At 41.8% G+C, this 21,926-nt stretch overlaps 1 protein-coding gene across 1 annotated transcript in view; it reads left to right on the plus strand.

Moving 5' to 3' along the window:
• The window catches only part of SETBP1 (SET binding protein 1), a 178,834-nt gene that overhangs the window by 25,707 nt on the left and 131,201 nt on the right, over positions 1-21,926 (plus strand). Inside the window, exon 2 of the mRNA XM_044276296.1 lies at positions 1,209-1,826. Within this exon, the coding sequence (XP_044132231.1) occupies positions 1,341-1,826 (486 nt within the window). The 5' untranslated portion in view covers positions 1,209-1,340. The remainder of the gene's footprint in view (positions 1-1,208; positions 1,827-21,926) is intronic.

Consider the following 21,926-nt stretch of genomic DNA (forward strand, 5'->3'; position numbering starts at 1 on the left):
CCAACTTCCTCACATCTGTGTACTTGGCAGAGTCAAATCATGGTGCTTATAGCTTGTATCAGCAACTTAGATTATCACTCCAACTTTGCCTAGAAGCAAGATAATAATATGAGTTGTATTTTTTTTAATACAGATGTGAAACTACTAATACAAAACGTAAATTGCAATTTGGATTTCATTTGAAATTTGTTGGGTACTGCTGTAAAGAGCTGGAAGGCAAAGTTTAAGCCATGTAAATTCTTCGAATGTGGCTTTCAGTCTAGTGAAGTTAAGATTCCTCCAGTAAAGCTCTTCGTTCTTTGACTTTGTGTATTTTTTGGGTTATTTGATCTTTCTTAAAAGTTGACCTTTCAGATTTTTTTACTTAAATTGATCTGATGTGTGTAAATTCAGTGAAATTTGTGATTTGCTTCACTGACATTTCACCTATCCACGATGTGTGTTGTACCCGCTAAGAAACGCAGAACAACATTTTTGAGACAACCACCCAAAATTGTATTAAAAAATTATTCTGGTGTTGGGACTCTTAAAGGCCAATTTGTTATAAATATCGTGGTAATATTTAACTTCCATGGGGAGGATAACAGTTGGCCTGGGAGATCCGGCAAGCACGTGGTCAAATCGTGGTTGTGTGCATAAACCCTAGGAGGTTATCTTGTGAAGATCTGAATGAGTGGCTCCTGCTCCAGTAAACTTGTATTACGTTTATTACAGGAATGGCCATCGAACTGAATGGCCACCATTTAATACTACATTTCCCCTGCTGCATGAGAGCGTTTCTGGCTTGCCTTTGCATTACTGCAAAATTGGCTCTCTGGTGTTCCTTTCGGTAGCAGGACTTGGAGAAATTGACTCTGAAACATCATAGGCAACCTCTCTCAAAATGTTGGCTGTTGGTAATCAATCAAACATTCCAGACCTTGTTCCTGAAAGGCTAAGCAGATCGCTATTTATATCATATTAGAAAGCGTAAGTTGAGGCTTAATTGTGGACCTTGGTGGAGTTTAGTTAATGCATATTCTATTGTTGCCAAGGTGAAATGTTAGGAATGAAATGTGAATAGGTAGCTTTCTTTTACTTTGTAATTAGGTGGTATCAGGAGGTCTAGAATTGATAATGGTGAGAAAATGACAAACAAGTAGTCTTTTGGCATAAACAATGACATTTAGGTATTTTTTTCACTGAATTATTTTTATTCTTTTTTCCAGATTTCCACTTCTCTCTGGCCATTGCTGATTTTGGACACTAAGGCGATCATTTAAATACTGCTACTATAGACCATTTTACCAGTCCAACTTCAATATACTTTGGTCAAAAGTTAGTAGATTGCTGGATTTATCATGGAGCAACGTGAAAACGGAAGCAGCAGCCGACAGCGGTGTTGTGAGACAGACTTCTTGCCGTCTGTTTCTTCTGCAAAAACCTCAACATCTGGCTGTCCTGGTGGAGATAACACCTTGAAGCCAGCACCTGGGGCCACTAAGACTGGAAATGGAGAGTCTGTGGAACCGGAAGAAGAGGATGAACTAGGATCTGGAAGAGATGTGGATTCTAACTCTAACGCAGACAGTGAGAAATGGGTGACAGCAGATGGTTTGGAAGAACAAGAATTTTCCATCAAGGAGGCCAATTTTACTGAAGGAAGTCTAAAACTTAAGATTCAGACCACCAAGAGGGCAAAGAAGCCTCCAAAAAACCTGGAGAACTATATTTGCCCCCCAGAGATTAAAATTACTATAAAGCAATCTGGAGAGCAGAAACTCTCCAAGTCTGGGAAAAATAGCAAACTTGCAAAAGAAGATGAGAGAGCTCATATGAAAAAGAAGGTAAGAAAATCAAATTCATATACAGACTTTGTTAATTTGCATTTAAGAGAAAGCTTCTGCTGAATCTCAAGTTATATGCAGGTACATATTGTAGATGCAACCCATAGAACCATGAAGAGGGAGGTCTGAAAATATATTTGATCGAAACCCAGAGGTGCTCTTGAACTCAACAGGGCTTCTCTTTCCATAATTATGGATAGATCTGCACACAAGTGAGAGGAATCTCTTCGACTCAGATTTTAATTTCTCCTATAAGGGATAGAAAGAAAGGGCTAAATGTAACAGGGGCTTTTCAATGGAGGCCTCTTTGCTTAGTTTAAATAGGCTTAATCAACATCACTCTTCCCTATAGACAACATGATACAATGAAGGGCTCCTCTATCCAAAGAAACAACACTAGTAAAACATTAAGGAGGTGGTCAAGTAAGTCTTTATGTTTTGGGAGTGGGGTGTGATCAAATACAAGTAGCATATCAAAAAATAAATATACCTAGTATGTATAAAGTGTAAGTAGCACATGACTGAAGTGTCGTCCTCTGCACACAAACCACCAACGTGGCCCAGATTCAAACACTTGTTAGGGAGGAGGTTTCGCAAAAACCCTGTTGAGGGAAGCAAAGTATTAGTCACATATGCTATGCCATACTAACCAATTTTCTGTCCTCTCAACCGATGGTGGACGTCTGATTGCTATGATTTGCATTAAAGTTTTTCTTACACTGGACATGCACACGAGATAAAAGTTATCAATTAAAACTAGTGTGATGACCAACGGCAGTCTTTTGTCTGCTGAAAGTGCAATCTGCCATGCTGGAAAATAGCCACTGTTGGCCTAAAATCCATGTTTATGGCATGATTGGCTAAATTGTTCTGATCATTTGCCATTGTGCTCAAGGACCAGAGAGTAAGTTTACTCTGGCATGTTGCCGGTGAGATCATTCATACAAGCGATCCCACGGACGACTGATCAGCCCCAGTGCCTCCGATCATTGTCTGAAATGTATGGCCGGCTTTACTGCAGGTGGCTCAGTTAGCCCTAATTGACCCTTTCATTACTTGCTTTTCTGTGAAGGTCCTTTAGCAGTTGCAGCTTTGTTCTTTTCTCCATCACAACCGATGAAAAAGACTGGCACTGTTTCTGGGGAATAATTCTATACAGCCCCTTTAAGGTCCATTTTAGATTGAGAACAATCTCTGCATTTTAGTTGCTGCGCTATGGAAAAAACTCTTGGTTGCCCAGAATCCAATGAACTAAGCTTGAATCACCCTAGGGTTCTATGGTGATATACATTTTATTTAGTTGAACTGTTGGGGGTCTGGTAACCATTTCCAAGACTAATTCAAGGGAAACTTATAAGACGGGCAGCCTAGTCCAGGAGCCAATGTGCCTTTTTTTTTTTTTAGCAGCCCATACTGCCATAGGCGTTAATGGAAAATGAACTTCTAGCATTTTCTTTGGCCTACTGGCTCACAGGAATAGGACATAAAGTGTTGATTCACTTTCATCGATCCTTTCACATTTTAATATATAGGTATAACGACGTTGTAAGTTTATTGACATTGCAGTATAATTTCAAAGGCCCTCATACACATTACTGTTACACAGAACTGGTGGCTGAACCGTTTGTTTTTTAGTGGGGCTGCCCGACATTCTAGTGTCTATGGGGAAACTATTCCCCATCAGATGATGTTGGGGGGGAGCAAAATAACATTTTTCTATCCAATGTTTTCATTCTGAGAGTAAAGCCTTTCTTGGAGGTGTCTGGCAAGGGCTTTTTCCGCTCTCACCATTGAGAATACATACAATCTCAACTGAGTGTCTGTGTGTATGGGGTAGTCAGGAGAGACCTTCTGTAATTTCCTAAGAACTGCATTCTGGGAGAGTGTTTAATTTTCTACATGATCAGGACTCCACAGTCCCAGAATGACATTCACTGGACAAGCTGGGAGTACTGTGAGATATGAACTCAACTGCCTGCAGAATTATGATTGCAGCACTGGATGAGAATGGGCTATGTTGTTCCATGAGTAGACATCAATATGATTGTCAAACAAACCCTTCTGTTGTTAATAAAATAATTAACACAATGAATAACAAACACCCCATGTGTTTAGTCGAGTGATCGGGGCGTTCGTGTTACTTGTTGTTTGCATGTGTTGACAACTGCGCAGGGATCTGCTAAGTTCTCCGGGCTCACGCTGAAGTCGTAAGAATTGGTTTGCAAACTACCGAAATGGATTTTGCTCCCTGCTGATATTTTAAAGCGCATTTCTCGGCTAATGTTTACATATGGCTCAGTGGCATGAATTGTGCTGTATCGATGCAGATAACACCAGGTGGTAAACCACCGAAAGTTTGAAAGTCATTTAAATAACAGCATGGTGGTGGACAGAGCCTGGCAATACCCGCCGCTCTGTACGATGGGACGTTAACGACTCTGACTGGTGTCTGAAATGGAAGGTAGAAGATGTGTTTGGTCTTGTTTTACCGGCCACTATTACGGATGGAAATTAAAATCCATATGATGTCAAACCTTTCTATATTTCTTTTGAGGTCTGAGATCTCTAAGGATCGCATCATTTTCTTGAAAAATGTATCAATTTTGGAGATTTTGTAATTTATATAAGCACTTTGGGAACCGGGTGAAAATTCACCAGGTTGTCCAGCTTTTATTAAGCGATAGCCTATGCTTATGATAGGCCATCACTAGCTGATCGGTGGTGGTCTTACAACCCGCACTCCCAACAATCAGCTGTTCGGGTATGGCTCTGTCTCTGGAACTTGGCAATTGAACTACACAGCACCATCAACTGGAGGGCGCTCATTACTAAAGCACTGTTCCCACTGAAGTGGCAAGCTCTGTCCATTGCACAGTTAATAGCATTGTGTGAAATTAGGGCAAAGAAGCTACTCTCACCACCTGATCAGCGAGGATGCAGGGTGTCAGGCCCCCAACGATCAACTAGTGAAGACATTTCCTGGACAACCCCTTTAGTACTCCCCTTACCACACACATCCACCTGTCAAATGCTGATGCTTTTCTGGTCCCTTTCCTCCGCCTCTAGTCATCCAAGTGACTTTTCTGATAGCCCTATGTAAAACTACTCGTAGCGCATATCTCCTCTCTTGTAGTTACTCCTCAGAAATAACCTTTTCCTCCATGTAAGTTTTATTTTAATTTTTTTGCCCAAACACAGGACCCTTCTTTTATTTAATTTTTTTGGCTATGTTTGGTATCACAACTGTGTATATTAGAAACAGCCCATGGACAGGTGTATCTAGAACCATTTTTCATAATCTCTTGCAATCCCTTTAAGATCTTTCCATTCCACAGCTTATTCACCGTCGCCCTTCTGTTTTATCCATGGAGGATAATGGGATTCACATGTTAGTGCACTGGATTAATATCTGAACCTCAATAGATTTCCTGAACTTTATCTGCCAGTTCACATGTGTTCTGAGGCAATAATTCATAGCCATTTTGAAGTCTTTTCAATAATGCATCCCTGTTTTATATCTTGTCCTGCCACCCCACAGATGTTTTCAGCATTTTTCTTGCTCTGCTCTTGGCAAGCCTTAAAATGAATGAATATTCGACACAATACACAATGGTTCAAAAATGTTGGGATTCCTATCTTCTTTCTTATCCTTTTGCACAGGAACAGGTAGCCTGCACATTGCCACTTGTTTTCCATTAATTATCTTGACATGACCTATGTGCCCTATCAGAGTTGGACACTATTACATTCATAGGACATTGTATGTTTTTGACAGTAAAAATTGAATTGGACATCTTCCTCTTTTTAAAGGTGTATCCCAAAAAAGTATTACTATGCAATGAACAAACCCTTTCAATTCATGTATTAATGCAAAAACATGCAGTAAGAATATTAGGCTACATTTTCCTCTCTGGGAGTGCCCCCCTGCTTTTTTTCAAGTGGCCAAAATGTAGTTCCATCTTCTCCTGCATTCAGTGGTGGACTGACGTGCTCAGTAGCTTCCCTTCTCCTTTGTCTCCTTTCAATGCCGGCATAGGGATCTTCTAGTGAAGAGGCCCAGACAACTTTCATTGATTCACCCTGCTACTAAATTTAAAGAAGTACCAGTATATAGTTCTATATTATCTCTAGACAGTGGAGAAAGAAATTTTGATGACTGTGTGAGGAACTGTTTTGTATGCAGAGGAGGTAGGGATTAACACGAGCTGACTGAGATACAGCTGCTTGATGTCATCAAGGGATGAGTTGCTGCGCACCTACAGAAAGTGAAGAGGCCAGAGCTGCAGAGGGATGAGTAAAGTAGCTAAAGAGTGATTGAAATGACATTAAAGAGCAGTGTTTTAGTTTTTTTTTTGTATTGATATAGTTAGAATAATGGTGTGCGTTGCTACTTCTCTCCACCGTCATCCTCTGCCAGGGGAGTTAGGAGGTCCCCATATATTATTATTAAATTGTCAGTCAATGTCACTAAAAAAGTGGTCTTGGTTAAAGTTAGTCTGTGTATAGGGGCCTTTTGGTTTTGCATGGTTCATCATAGATTTGTAGTCACGCTAACCTGTCTTAAAATTGAGAGACCTTGAGAACAAATGGCAAGCTTTTGAGGCGTCATCAGGCATAATAAAATATCTTGGTAGCCTCAAAAGCTTCCTCTTTTCAGTTGGCCATGAAAAGGTATGACCAGCAGTGGAATTTTTTATCTTGTGTACAGAGGACCCTGGTTGATAAATAGGTTTCATTCCTCTCTGATTCTTCTCAAATTCACCTAGTCTTCTACGTGCGAATGTTGATCATCACGTTGCGAAACTGAAAGCTGCAGACCAGAAATGTTTGCTTGCTGTCTGCCAGCTGTGGTGGCCCTGACCTAGAACTTTACATTTAGCAAGGTGTTTATATAGTACATGTTAAGTCATCGCTATATTGCCAGAAGGTTCTTTAGAAAATGAGCCGTCCTGGAAATGAAGGACTAGCTATACATTTAAAGCCTTACAGGTTTGGGAAAGCTTAACCATCTTTATACCACAGATTATCTATATCTGGTCACTTTCAAGTAACCAGCTACAGACCCACGTCCAGTAGCTGCTTTTACAACACACGGACACCATAATGGCCTCCATTAGGGATCAGAGATTGACTTGTTAAAATTTTTGCCTAGTTCTTTGGAAATGTGATGACTATGACTACCAGTAAAAGGCTATTTATTCAAATTTTTTTGGACTGCAAGCCTGGATTCCAATATAGACTTCGAAATTTGGTGACATCCCTTATGGGACCTTTAATGTCAGCCATATTGTTTGGCATCTTTACAGAAGAGGACAAATCAGGAAGTTCAATTTGTTTGAGTCTTTAGTTTCAGGGAAAAAAAACTCTTAAAGACTAGCGACTGCTTGACATTGCGTTCCCTGGTCTTTTTATTTGGAGACCTGTTTTGCCTTCAAATGTTCTGTCATTTGTTTTTTTAGGAGCCCAGTTATTCCCAGTACATTGATGACGTGCATTCTAATAATAGCAACCTGCGAAGGTTTCAACACATTTTTCCATGCATGATTCATAACCTGAGCACATTCCATGCTCGCAGACAAGATAATATGATGTTGGATCCACCCTGCTGGTTCATATCTTCCTTCCCCTTGTGTGCAGAGCGGTGCTTGGAGAGCGCAGGACGCCATCTGCTCTACTGGATGCTGTAAAGGATCAGGAGAAAATACCAATAGCTCTTTGTTAAGGACAGAAAATAAAATGAGGCCCGGTTGTATTTGTAAAGTGTGAGAGTGTCTGGTATTGTGTTTCCACTCTCCCCCTGAGGGGAGGTTGTTTCTTTCTTTCTTCTTTAGCCTTTGATTCAATTCCCTGCCTCTGTGAGAACAAGTCAGAGGTTGCAGCTGCCAGTGTCTGCTATACATGGGGAGTCCCATCGTTTGTGAGTTGCATGTGTTAATTTAGGGAATGTGGGGGTGCTGACCACTTCCCCGTGTGTCTCTTATAAAAAGGACAGTCTTTCAGGGTTATTTTCAGACTCTCAACAACAGACAACAGGCTTTGCATGCATTTGCATTTGGTAGTCAAAATTCAGGAACCATCCAAATCAAAAAGGTGTTTTTATGGCGTCTTTTGCAAAGGTGTTACCGTGGCTGAATTTGGTACACCCACTTTTCTCTGTCTATTAACAATTATGGATCTATAAAACTGTAGGCCTTCATTAAAGGGAACCTGTCACCATGATTTTGTGCATAGAGCTGGGGACATGGGCTGCTAGATGGCCACTAGCACATCTGCAGTACCCAGGTCCCATAGCTCTCTGCGCTTTTATTGTGTAAAAAAAACTGTTTTGATTGATATGCAAATTACCTGATATGAGTCCTGTATCCGGAGATGAGTCAAGCGGAAAGGAGCCCAGCACCGCCCCGCGTCCTCCGAATCTTCTCCTTGCTGGCTGACGTCACAGAGCTGGAGCGCCGAAATCTCGCGATGCGCGAGCTAGCGCATGCGCAGTGTCGGCATCATGTTCATTCCCTGTACTGGCATCAGCACAGGGAACGAACTACGCATGCGCTAGCTCGCGCATCGCAAGATTTCGGAGCTCCAGCTCTGTGACGTCAGCCAGCAAGGAGGAGATTCGGAGGACGCGGGGCGGTGCTGGGCTCCTTTCCGCTTGACTCATCTCCGGATACAGGACTCATATCAATCAAAACGGTTTTTTAACACAATAAAAGCGCAGAGAGCTATGGGACCTTGGTACTGCAGATGTGCTAGTGGCCATCTAGCAGCCCATGTCCCCAGCTCTATGCGCAAAATCATGGTGACAGGTTCCCTTTAAGAGGCAAGTTGTGAGCTACAGAGTAAATTTGTCCACTTGGTTGGACGCCACACGCAACTTTTCATCCCATAGGCAATACCTGACAATAAATTTCAGCTGTTACGACTGACTAGCTCTACATCAGAGTCCATAGCAAGGTATTTTCATATGTGGCAGAAACCCCTGATAAATCCATAAACATGGAAAAGCCAACCAGTCTTGTTTTGATCCTCACTTAAAGGAGTGATCCAATCTGAAGCCTTTATCATCTGTCCACTGGATAGGGAATGAACGATACATTGGTGTGTGCCTGACTGGTGGGACCCCCATCAATTGACATAAGTGGATGCCCCTGTCGGTTCCTGAGAACTGGATGATCAAGGGTAGGATGATTTTGAATGGAGCAGTAGTCGAGCATGTGCCCTGGCTGCTCAATTCAAAGTTTATGGCATCGACTGAAAGAGCCTAGTAGAGCAATCACCTGTTTCAGTCAGTGAGTACATCCTTGACTACCATTCTGTTCTATTTGCACTTAGCCATGTTTTTTTTGGGGTAGAGAATTGGAGACCATGGGCCCATTCTGCCCGTCATTGAGGGTTCCACTGAACAGGCACCCATTGTTTTAGCATGCATTTTCTATTTAGTGAATAGGTGATAATAAATGCTTCAAACTGGAATACCACTTTAAATGGATCAGGGGATCTAGCACCTCGCATAGGTATAATGGCCTTATCCGTGCCAACATTGACAGGGTCCTCCAATTAATATAATGTGACACAGCCATCTCTTATGACCCCCCCCATACCTATTCCATTTTTGGTCATGGACTGGCAGTACCTGCTTCTCGTTTTATTACCTTCTGTCCTCTTGCGTGAGAAATCTGTGCATACAAATGTTATATAAAATGACTGCTTTGTGTATATCTGCTGGCTTTCCTTCTGAATTTTGTGCCTGAAGGCAGTTTTTTTTTTTTGTTGTAAGTCACGCTCCAGAACTAGTGTTGTGTAGATGAAGTTCTGCATACCGCCTTGTTGAATGCAACTTCGCACAAGCCTGGAAATTAGCATACAACTGTTCAATCCAGGGCCATTTGTTGCTTTCGGCAAAGAACGATCTCTGAAAGACCCTTTAAATCAGATTTTTTTTTTTCCCAGCCTTTCAGTTTGAGTACATTTCCTTCTATAAAAGCAGAGCTCGCGTTCAGATTAGTGTATTTACATTCGAGGCATCTGCTGGGTAACGTTTTATCTGGGCAGCCGATCTGGAGGATGCACAATGGTGGATATTGAATTAACTGTCATTGCATAAAAAATTAGTCAATGAAAACTACACTCAATAGGGCTTTTGTAACTATATACGACAAGGCTAGAAATTTTATCCCTTACAAGCGGATGGCTTTCCAACTGTGACTGATCACATTTGTGTCTGTGCAACGAGCTACTGACTGGCCTGAACTTCAGATGCCAACTGCTTGAGGATTCAAGGTCAACGTGACCTTGGTGGGGGTAAAGTCTTCGTGGATTTGCTAAAGTGAAATGTCTTCATAGGACTGGAGTAGAGTATATACTTTTTAATCCAGTTTTTTTTTTTTCACAAGAGAAAGGTGTTGTTAAGTTTAATAGGCTTAGATAATAATCGGTTGTAGGAATCTTTGCTACTCCTGGCAATGTGTCGACGCCCAAGAACATCAAGAGATGTTTTGACTTGCTTTGACAGTTTTGTTAGAATATTAGCTGAGAACTTATTAAAAGTGGGTCTATAATAAGAAGCGGCAAAAATATATTCAGCTGATACTATAAGGTATATAATCTATAATTTGTGTTCTTCAACCTTGATGTAGGAAAACAGAAAGGCAAGCTAAGACAAATACAGAGAAAGTTGGGTGGAGGAGGAGGCAGTAAAAAGAAGTTCACTCATAGTAATTGGGCCAATGTGCCTACTTTATAGCGTCAAGAGATAAGGACGAAAGAGGTTGTCCAAAAGAGATGAGTGAATTTACTAAAATTTGTTTGTCTGCATCAGCCAAGAATTTCCATTTGGATACGAATCCAATCTACCCAAATTGAAAATGCATTACATGCTTGGAAAAATATACTGTCTCTTCTTTCTCATCTCTTTTTTTTTTTCTCTCTCTCTCTCTCTCGAATCGTTCTCTATTGTCAACTCAAGTGCTGCTGTTGTTGAGGACGTTATCTACCTGCTCCAAACCAGATAGTGGCAACAAGATTGTAGACTACATTTTTATAATAGACTTGGATCCCCAGTTGATATCAGTTAGGGTTTTCAAGTTTGTACAACCCTATTTAATATATTGGTACGCCCCTTGTCTCCAGTTGGGTGCAAGGAAGTCTTGCTCCTTAAATACAGCATAAAAAGGTTTGGAAAATAAAACAAATTTCGGGACACCCTTTGAAATCAGTGGTCATCAGTGGATGTTCTCCAGACCTCCTCATCCATAAATAGAATGTTTCCTAATGGTTGGAGTGGGTTTGAATAAACATCTGTTAGTAGTATGTAACAAGAAGAGGACTGTTCTTTAGGGCTTGCCCAAAAATTAAAAAAAACATGACTGCCTTTTTCCAGAAACACCACCATATCTGTGCACAGGTTTTGCCGGTATTGCAGCTCAACCCTGTTCACTTCAGTGGAGCTTATCTGCAATACATACGAGGCATAACCTGTGGACCAGTGTGCCATGGTTTTCTAATTCTGGACAACCTTTGTTAGCTGTATGGAAATTTCATACTGTGTGTACCTGTTGCATCATGTTTACCCTTGCATGGTATCTTCTCTAAAAGCCATATGTGTCCTTGAACAATTCTTCTAGTATATGTAGATGAAGCAGGTTTCAGGACTAACTTACATTGTTTCCCTATTGTTTTGTTTAGTTTGTTAGAGTTTTTGAGACTATTTTGTGAAGGCTTCCATACTAAGGCTACTTTCACACTAGCGTTCGATCGGATCCGTTCTGAACGGATCCGATCATATTAATGCAGACGGAGGCTCCGTTCAGTACGGATCCGTCTGCATTAATAACTTAGAAAAAAATCTAAGTGTGAAAGCAGCCTGAGCGGATCCGTTCAGACTTTCAATGTAAAGTCAATGGGGGACGGATCCGCTTGAAGATTGAGCCATATGGTGACATCTTCAAGCGGATCCGTTCCCATTGACTTACATTGTAAGTCTGAACGGATCCGCTCGCCTCCGCACGGCCAGGCGGACAGCTGAACGCTGCAAGCAGCGTTCAGCTGTCCGCCTGTCCGTGCGGAGGCGAGCGGAGCGGAGGCTGAACGCCGCCAGACTGATGCAGTCTGAGCGGATCCGCTCCATTCAGACTGCATCAGGGCTGGACGGAGGCGTTCGGGTCCGCTCGTGAGCTCCTTCAAACGGAGCTCACGAGCGGACCGGCGAACGCTAGTGTGAAAGTAGCCTAATAGAGCCTTTTTTGGGTTTTTATCGCTTCCTTCCATCTACCTGGGTGAATAGCTATGTGAAGACTTGACCTGTAACATTGTGTGTGGTATTCATTGATCTGTGTTATCAAACCACCCATTAAACCATAGCTTGCATCCTATTGGGAGCTACAGGCTTTTTTTTTTTTTTAAAACCTTCGAACTCTCGGCAAAGCTTTGGACTTACACAAAGCCTTTGACATCAGTTTGACCTGAAGCATTATTTCTTGTGAAGTAATGTGACATTTTAAACTATGAATTAAAGATAAGCTGATGGTGAGAGAGCTTGTGCTGCAGGCTAAAGCATCATGCGACTCTGATAGCTGATAAGGAACTGCAATATAAGCACGCCTGACCAGCCATTGCCTGCTGGGACGTGTTGGGATTTGTACTTTGACATTAGCTAGAGCTTTTTGGGTTGCCACCCTCGTTTGTTTTGTCAGAGGTAACAGGAATAAACAACGTACACCTTATCTCAGAGCTAAAACTCTTGGTTATTACTATAAAATATGTAACATGGCCCCAACTATCACGCATCCTTAGTGTCCCGGCCTTGTCATATGGGCACATGGACCCTTTGGACCCTTCATAGTATGTTCAGATGGGTAAAATCCACAGTAGAAAAAAACAGTAGCTGTTTTGGAAGTGTTTTTGCCATTTTTTCCCCCCTCTAATCCAGACCTTGGGTAGGATGATTCAGAAGAGTCAGCAGAATCAATAAAAACACTTGTAAAACATATTTTTTTTTTTTCGGGATCCCCATTGATTTCAATATAAAAACTTATTTTCAATCTGCTTCAAAGAATTAACATGTCACAGGGGTTTTGAAATTAATGGCAAAAAAATGCTACCATCAACGTTTTTCAGTTCAAGTTAGTGGGAGGCTGCTGGTGACATTTTGATAGCTGATTCCAAACCAGAAAACACAATTTCTGTTATGGAATATGAGGAATATTGAACATAGCCAAACTCTGGAACCCCAGTGATCTCTGCACCTTCAATAGTTACACCCCGGATCATTTCCATGCAGTATATACACCGTACTGTGCATGATGTCACTGCTGCTCCATACAATTTAGGCTACTTGCTTAAGGTTTTCGCTTTTCTAAACCATCTGGGATCTAGACTGAGCTACAGTTGTAGTCTAGAAAGAATGGAATAGGATTGGGATAAAAGGAGCTTTGCTCTTGCATTCAGCAGAGGTGGGTATGTGGCATGAAGTAATATGTACGTGCGCTTTAAGTTTGGTATGGGATCAAAGGACATTTATGAATGCAACCACCTCCGTGATATTGCTTTAGAAGTAACATGCATCATATTGCTTGGCATCCAAAGTTTACATTGAAAGATGGCTTCTTTTTCAAATGGTTTGAGACAAAAGCATTGGTCTATCTGTTCTCCAACTGTTTTACAACTACATTTCCATCATGCCTGTGGTTGGTAGTCTCAAACCAGTTGGAGAACCACAGGTTGCAGACCACTAGTGAAAAAGATGATCTTGATTTTACATACCGTGCACAGTGTACATTACGTGAGTCTCTTGTTTTTTACAGAACATTGTGGTTTTCTTAGTAAAGATAAAGCTCATTGGCAGTGCAAAAAAAAAAAAAACATCTAAAGTTCATTGTGGTCAACTCACTTCCTTTTCACTTATCTTCAGAGAAACGATGATTACCATCTATTATACCAACATACAATGATCACTTAACAATATACAGGACTAAGGCCATGTTCACATCTCCGTTCAGTGTTTCCTGCAGGCTGTTCCGGCATTGCCAACTTCTACAGATCGCTGCCGTATCCATATTGACTATAACGTGATCTGGCCCCTTTCTGGCATAAATGGCATGTTTCGGACCCCATGTGTCCCGGATGAGGCAGCCAGGTCCTCTTGCCACAGATGTGAATGTGCCCTAGGAAAAAAATTGTACTTGTTTTCAGCAACTTCTGCCCAAGCTGTGCAGATCACACATGGACCCTACATACATGCCGTTTTTGCAGATCTTTTTTTTTTTTAAGTTTGAAAGTTCTACTTTAAATTTCCTTGCACTAGCTTGTGTAGTGAACCTGTTTCCTGACTAGCGTGGGAAAGTGTTATTGATCTCCGAAGACATGTGTATCGTGTGTTGACGTGTCACATCTGGTCATTTTAGTTCTCGCAGTTTTGTCAGGGTGTTGAAAAAGACTCCGGGACCCTAGGAAACGATGGTGACAAGAAGTAGCAAGCAGACTTCTGAAGAAAGTGTGGTTTTCTGCTTGACAAAGTAACACATGTTCACAGCTCAGCAAATCATTACTGGGTTTTTTGGGGGGAGATGGGTTAGAAAAATAAACTGGATATGGGTCAACCATTAGTTTTGAAGATTGAAGACCAATTTGAATGGAATTTTTGAAAATGTCTTTCTATTTTTTATTTTATTTTTTTCTTGCATTTTCTTCAATTTTTAAGAGTTATCTACTTGGGCACCTATTAAGACACATAAAGGGGTGTTCTGATTAAGTCAGATAGGATGGAAACTTTGATATTGGGCAGATTTAGGATGACTTCATCCGTGGCAGTTTTTCTTGAAGAAATGTTCTGAGACTGAAACTCCATTCCATTCATTTATACGAAGCTTGCAGTAATCTACGTGCTTGCCACCAAAACAACCCAATTTGATGAATGGAGAGGATTTCAGTTGAAGAAAATTTCTGCATCAAAATCTGTCACATGTGAAGGCGCCCTTACTGATCATAATGCGCCAGAATTCTGCACAGTATTTATTATTAGTCCACTTATAACGTTTCAAGTTTCTTATCGGGCGGGTTCAACTGCTGGGACCCCGAACAAGAGCAAAAACCGGGATATCAGAGGACAGGAAGGTCCTCCATGAGATTTTTTTTTATTTTAAAGAGCATCTGCAGGCTTGTGGCTAAGAGCATACTGAAGCTGGTCTGTGAGTGTACAGTAAAAATCTGATGTAATACCAGAACACGTGATATCCAACAAGACAATCAGTGACTCATTGCTCCCAGGCTGCTGTAACGCCAGGTTGTGCCGTGTTTAGCACTCGCTGTTTATCCTAATTCGAAATGGAAACAAGGGAGGGAGATCTGTACGTGGCGTGCAAGGCAACCATGGTCTTCCAAAGTCAGAAATATGTAGGATTTCTACCTGTACTTAGGTTCACATCTGCGGTAGTCCATTCCAGCAGAGGAGCACACTACCGGAGTTACCATATCCGGCATAGCCAGGCACTGCCGGATCCACAATTACTATAATGGGATCAGATGGGTGTCTGGGATAAATGCCAGTACTCTGCTGGAAAAATACCTGGTGCGTGCAGTGGAACCAGCAGGAGCCCGGAAGGTTCATGGCTATTTTTGGCATTTCCATAAAATTGAAAGGAGGTTAGCTGCATATGCGCACAGCACCTCCAACCCCCACCCTGTTGATCCCCATTAGAACTTGAGGAGATCAGTAGAAGATGAATCCAGGTAAGTAGATAAAAGAAAGTAGACAGCACTCACCGCTGCGGGGTTCATTCCTTTATTCTTGCCATATGCCGAATACAAATCGGATGTATGCCAGGGCTGGGGCGGACTGTTCCTACACAGAATACTGAATGTTATTTGTTTCCCTCAGTTAGGCTACTTTCACACTAGCGTTTTGCTGGATCTGGCAGGGTTCAGCAAAAACGCTTCCGTTACTGATAATACAATCGTCTGCATTCGTTATGAACGGATCCGGTTGTATTATCTTTAACATAGCCAAGACGGATCCGTCATGAACGCCATTGAAAGTCAATGGGGGGACGGATCCGTTTTCTATTGTGTCAGAGAAATCGGATCCGTCCCCATTGATTTGCATTGTGGGTCATCGTCTTGCTCCGCATCTCAGGACGGGAAGCAAACCGCAGCATGCTGCGGTTTGTTCTCTGGTATGAGAACGGAACAGAATGCATCTAGGATCCTTCCATTCTGTTCAGTTACGCTTTGTCCCCATTGATAATGAATGGGGAGAAAATGGAAGCATTTTTTTTTCCGGTATTGAGACCCTTTACCGGATTTCAATACCGGAAAACATTAATGCTAAGGCTACTTTCACACTAGCGTTATTCTTATCCGGTATCGAATTCCGGTAAAGGGTCTCAATACCGGAAAAAAACGCATTAGTTTTGTCATAATGCATTCTGAAAGGAAAGCAATCCGTTCAGTATGCATCAGGATGTCTTCCGTTCCGTCCCTTGTACAGTATTTGACCGGACAAAATGCTGCAGCTTGCTGCAGTATTTTTTTCCAGCCAAAATCCCGGAACACTACCACACATGCCGGATCCGGTACCAAGTGTTTTGGAAATTGCCGCGTTGCCAGATCCGGTTTTCCGGTCTGCGCCAGGACATAGGAGCAGCTATTTTTGCTTTTGATCTTTGAAAGAAATGAAAAAATTGATCCGTTATTCCGGATGATACCGGATGAGATGTCTAACAGATCCGGAAAAAAACTGATTTCCGTTTGCATGCGATTTGCCGGATCCGTAGCCGGAACTGCATGCCAGATCCGAACAACGCTAGTGTCAAAGTAACCTTAGTTTACATGGATGTCTGCTTTTTAGGTGGTTTGTTCTTCCTTACAGAATCTTTGTATTTACTATGTGTGAATTGTTCACGATTGCAGTTCAAATCCGGCAGGCTCTTCCGGTAGCCTGTTCCAGCATATGCATGCAGCGGTATTTGGAAAGCGGCCGGATCACTGCCAGATCCAATTATAGTCAGTGGGGATTCGGCAGTGAATGGTAGAATTCTGGTAGTGCTGGATCTGGTAAACTACAGCAGGTTGTTCTAACAATTGAAACTGTGAACTGTAAATGTTGTAGTCACACTTTGCTGGGTGGGTACTACCACTCCCACTCCTATTTTGATATGCTGCTTTCTATCCTTCACAACATCACCATTGCTCTTCTCACTGGGCACTGTCCCCCACATGAATGACAGTCAAGCACTAACAGGTTGCTCAACTGTTGGAAAGGTAGGTAGTTAGTAGTGGCATTGACCAAGATCATACAAGCTTATTAACCCATGCTGACCAAGTTACTAGTAGCTGTAAACACATAATATAATTTCATCTTTTACTGGTTAACACAATCCTACCTAAGGACATTGCTAAGAAAAAAGTGAGACACCTTCCTACTACCATTGTTTCATGGTAGCCATAAAGTCTATACTTACAGAGTACGATATAAAACAATCAAATGGTATATTTCCCACCATCATATCAATGCACTGATGTTTCACTTGTGATATTCTGAGTTGGCACAACCAGCCTTAGCCCAGGGAAGAGAAGCCACTGGTATAACTAGTTATTAAAATAAAACATGGGCAGGACAAGATCTTCATATTTCAACACCACCTACTTGGCGCTTGTGGTGGCAGGTGTCCTACATTGCCCTTTCTCCTCTGATGGTGCCAGGTTAGGGAGAGAGATCCAGTAGGAATCTGATTATTGAATGGTGCACTTGTTACTTTAAGTTGTAACATGTTTGTGAGTATCCAGACTGCAGCCTGTATGAAGACCATGAAAACCGGTTTGGCTAGTTTATTAATTGGCTTGGCTTTTTTTGTCCGTGAGTATAATACAATAACATTGGTGAAAATGAATTTGTAGCAGCTGTTATTCAGACAGAACCAAATCTTTCTCAACTATTTGAGGTCATGGAGACTTTTATGAGGACCACTAACCCCCAAATCTGAACTCTAAATGGGTTCTCCTCTTCTGTAAAGTTAAAAAGAACTGTAATAAAGTTGCTTTGGACCAATAACTGGCTCTCATACAGATCTAGCAATGGAAATGTCTCACACATTGTTGATAGACTTCACAGAAGAGCACCAGTCAGGTATTTGTGGATATGGAACCGTTTTTGATTTTTCAGCAAAATTTCTTTTTTGAGTTATCTTTTGTTCATTTATGAAATTTCTTCTTGACTGGCCCCTACGTAAATGACTCTTGGGATGGTCTAATTGGCTCAAAATCACAACAAGGTTCTTTGAACCCTTCCTTCTTACAAGTGATAGGCAAAAACGGCGGCCAACAAACTCTTGAGTCTTCACCTGAAATGGAGTGTTGACATAAGCCAGCACCAGCATTCTGGTTTTAGTTCTTGAATACCATCTGTTCTATATGACTCCTGATCTGATGTATAAGGCAGAAGCTCTGTCATCTCCTTTCAAATTGAGTTTGTGTATGTCGATGATGTTTTTTACAGAAGCATTAGTCATTACTTTTGAGCTGACGCTGTTTTCTATAAAGAGTCCGCTGGTATTCTCTGAGTTTTAGCCACACACGTTTTGTGTTATGTTTTCAAAAAACTAAAGCAGTACTTGCCATTTGATTGTCTCAGTTGGTTTACCCCTTGTCAATGACCATCCCATGGACGCCCAACTCAGTTTTGGGCGCTGCTCCTGTACTGCCTTGGAAGTAAAGCTGTCAATCATGGTCCATCGTCTCTACTGCCTGCTGTGACTTGAAGCAAAGCAACTTTCATTGACAGCTAGCTCAAACCTTAGATGTATGGTCAGGTGAACCTGATGATATATGTGCACAAGCAAATTACTTTGAGGCCTTCACTGTTAACAGTTCCCTACGTTCATGTTTATTCAGGTATTAATGTCGTCCTGTGTATGTCAGTAATTGTCCATGTTACATTCTGAGGCTATTTTTGGTCTTGTAATCCTTCTTTCTACAGAATTTTGTAATTCATGCATTTTCTTTTCCCATGCTTACTGATTGGACAAGCTCTACTTGAAAGTGGTTATCTGAGTGTCTTATATTGATGACCTATGTTCAGGATAGGTCATCAGTATGTGATCGGTGGCGTCTGACACCTGGCACCCCCTCCAATCAGCTGTTTGAAAAGGTTTTACCATAGGATAACATCTGTGCTTGGTATTGCAGCTCAGCCTTATACTCATGGGACTGAGCTGTGCCTATACCATGTGACAAACTAACATGACATCATTGGCCTACCGGAGCGCCACAGCTACATCATCAGAGCGCCACGGCCTCTTCAAACATCTCATCGGCAGAGGTCCTGGGAGATAGATCCCCACCAATCAGATACTGATGACTTACCACGAGGATAGGTCATCAGATTTGAACACTAGTTAAACACCTTTAATACAATTCAATGTCTCCCACTGCTGCTTCAGCTGTACCTTACCCCTAATGTTTCAGTGAAACTGCAGCTTCATCCCCCTCCGACCCTTCCTCTTTGTTTTATACAACTTTAACCATATAGGGAGAATATTAGGGACAATTCTATTTATTTTTGTAATTTCTCTGAAGAACAGATTCACTTACAGCTTTCCTACTTCTGTCTCAAAGCACAATTGGTGCCTGATGATCCTTTCTACTTGTTAACCTTTATTGCAGAAATTGCCGCACCCATCCCGCCATACTTTTATTTCCCGCACAAAGAGACATTCATGGTGTTTGTTTACCCCGAGCTGGGTGTCGATGAGATCGCCTCAGTACTAAAAAATTTCCATTAGCTAACAGGCTTCCTTTTTTATATAGGTATTAGAGAATCTTTTTAAAACGTTACAACGAATCCTATTTGATTTTCCGACCTAGCAATGGCGGCTGCACAGAGTCTCTTTCTTTCTCTGTCTACACTTCTATGTAAACAAGGAAACGGAGAGGCTGCCGAGAATTTCATCAATCCTTCAATGGAAAGTACAAGAGTTTTATGTAAAAACAGTGCAAATCTTTATTTTTTATTTTTAGGAAAGCAAAATTTTAAGAAAAGGTTTGTTTTTGTGGTGACCACCATTGGCTTATGTGTTGAGATTAATAGATTTGCCTTAAGGGTACTTTCACACTTGCGTTTTTCTTTTCCGGCATAGAGTTTCGTCCTAGGGGCTCTATACTGGAAAAGAACTGATCAGGCATATCCCCATGCATTCTGAATGGAGAGTAATCCGTTCAGTTTGCATCAGGATGTCTTCAGTTCAGTCGTTTTGACTGATCAGGCAAAAGAGAAAACCGTAGCATGCTACGGTTTTATCTCCGGCGAAAAAAACTGTAGACTTGACTGAATGCCGGATCTGGCATTTTTTCCCATAGGAGTGTATTAGTGCCGGATCCGGCATTCAGAATACCGGAATGCCGGATCCGTCCTTCCGGCCTGCGCATGCGCAGACTGAAAAAAAGGTGAGAAAAATAAATGCTGGATCCATTTTGCCGGATGACACCGGAAAGACGGATCCGGCATTTCAATGCCTTTTTTTCGACTGATCAGGCATTTTTAAGACTGATCAGGATCCTGATCAGTCTTACTAATGCCATCAGTTGCCATACATTTTGCCTGATGCGGCAGGCAGTTACGGCAACGGAACTGCTTGCCGGATCTCTCTGTCGCAAGTGTGAAAGTACCCTTAGTCTAATAGCCGCTTGTGTTAATTAAGCACTTGTGTTGATTCTAATTAGTGAGGAGCTGTTCTACTTAAAATTTGGTGATGTCCAATAGGGTTCACCATGACCACCATATTGGCTTCTACAATTTAAATAGTAGCTTGACATGTCAAGTATGGGAGGGGTGAGTCAACCATTCATTGTACATGGGGGTGTCCCCACTGTTCCTCACAGAAGGGAAAATAAAGATTGAGGAGTTAGATTTTAACATGTTCAATCCTTTTGTTCTTGAAGGCATCAGTCATCTGTCATCAGCGACCTCCTTATCCAACTGTTTGCATAGACACATGGCTGTAATTCATCTGAACAATACACTGTTTTTCTTTTGTTTATTTGAAGCTCTGTTCCAGAGTTTTTCTTAATATGCAAAGTAGGCCTTCGGTGCAATGGGGGTGTCACTGTTGCCCTTATTGCTATCAAGCTCCACTCCTTTCCGTGGCCAACTCCTCCCTGGCTGCTTTGCCCTTGCCTGTCCTTGGCAATCAAGCAGTGAGGGATGGGCTGACCAAACAAATGAGTGGAGCTCGGGTGCGAAAAGAGCAACGGTTCTAATGTGTATGGGCCAGTCTTGCCCAATAGTCACAAATTTGTATCCAATCTTCTGCATGGCGTTTATATGGATGGCCTCCTGCTTTCACAATTGTTCTTCATGATTGTCTTGGTTCTCCCTCACCTCAAGATAAATCGTCAACAATGTATTTCAGGGCCCTTTACACAGGCCAAGAATCAGCCAGATAATCGCTAGCAAGTATTGTGTAAAGGTGCCTCCGATTAACTGATGAACAAGCAAAACTCTGGTTCATCAAGTAATCCTTTGTTTCATGCAATCACCTAATCATTGTTTAGATGGCTGCAGATTGTGCTGTATCATCATGCTTTGCTGCTGGCAAACAATGATTCTGTATGGGCATGAGTGATGGACTTAGTGATCGCTACTTCCCCATACTGTGGAGAAGATCGCTGCATGTAAGGGCAGCTGTCTCCTTCACTGACGAGCAGGCGCTTGCCAGGATGGAACACTTCCTTCGCCTGCTAAAGTGCCCTGTGTATAGAGACCTTTATAGTACAAGTCATCTTCTCAATCATGGTTGATTGGACGCTCTTTGTATTCCCCAGTATTACTAACTTTTTATAGATTGAGTATGCTCATGAATACTAACTAGTCTGGTTTGACCACAATGGTCCGCAAAGACTTTAAAATGCGAGGCTTGTCTGTGGTCATCAGACAGGTTGGGGCAGTTTATAGCCATGATCATAATTGATCATAATGGATTGAGAAATAATTGCTGCTGAGGGCAGAAGAGGCCGTGAGAATAAATTACTGCGACTAAACATTTGTAATAAGATTGGCTCTTGTAGAACTGAGAGAGAACCAGTAAATGTCAGATAACTACTGGATCCCATACA

The sequence above is a fragment of the Bufo gargarizans genome, chromosome 1, assembly GCF_014858855.1.
Source record: "Bufo gargarizans isolate SCDJY-AF-19 chromosome 1, ASM1485885v1, whole genome shotgun sequence".
NCBI lineage: Eukaryota > Metazoa > Chordata > Amphibia > Anura > Bufonidae > Bufo > Bufo gargarizans.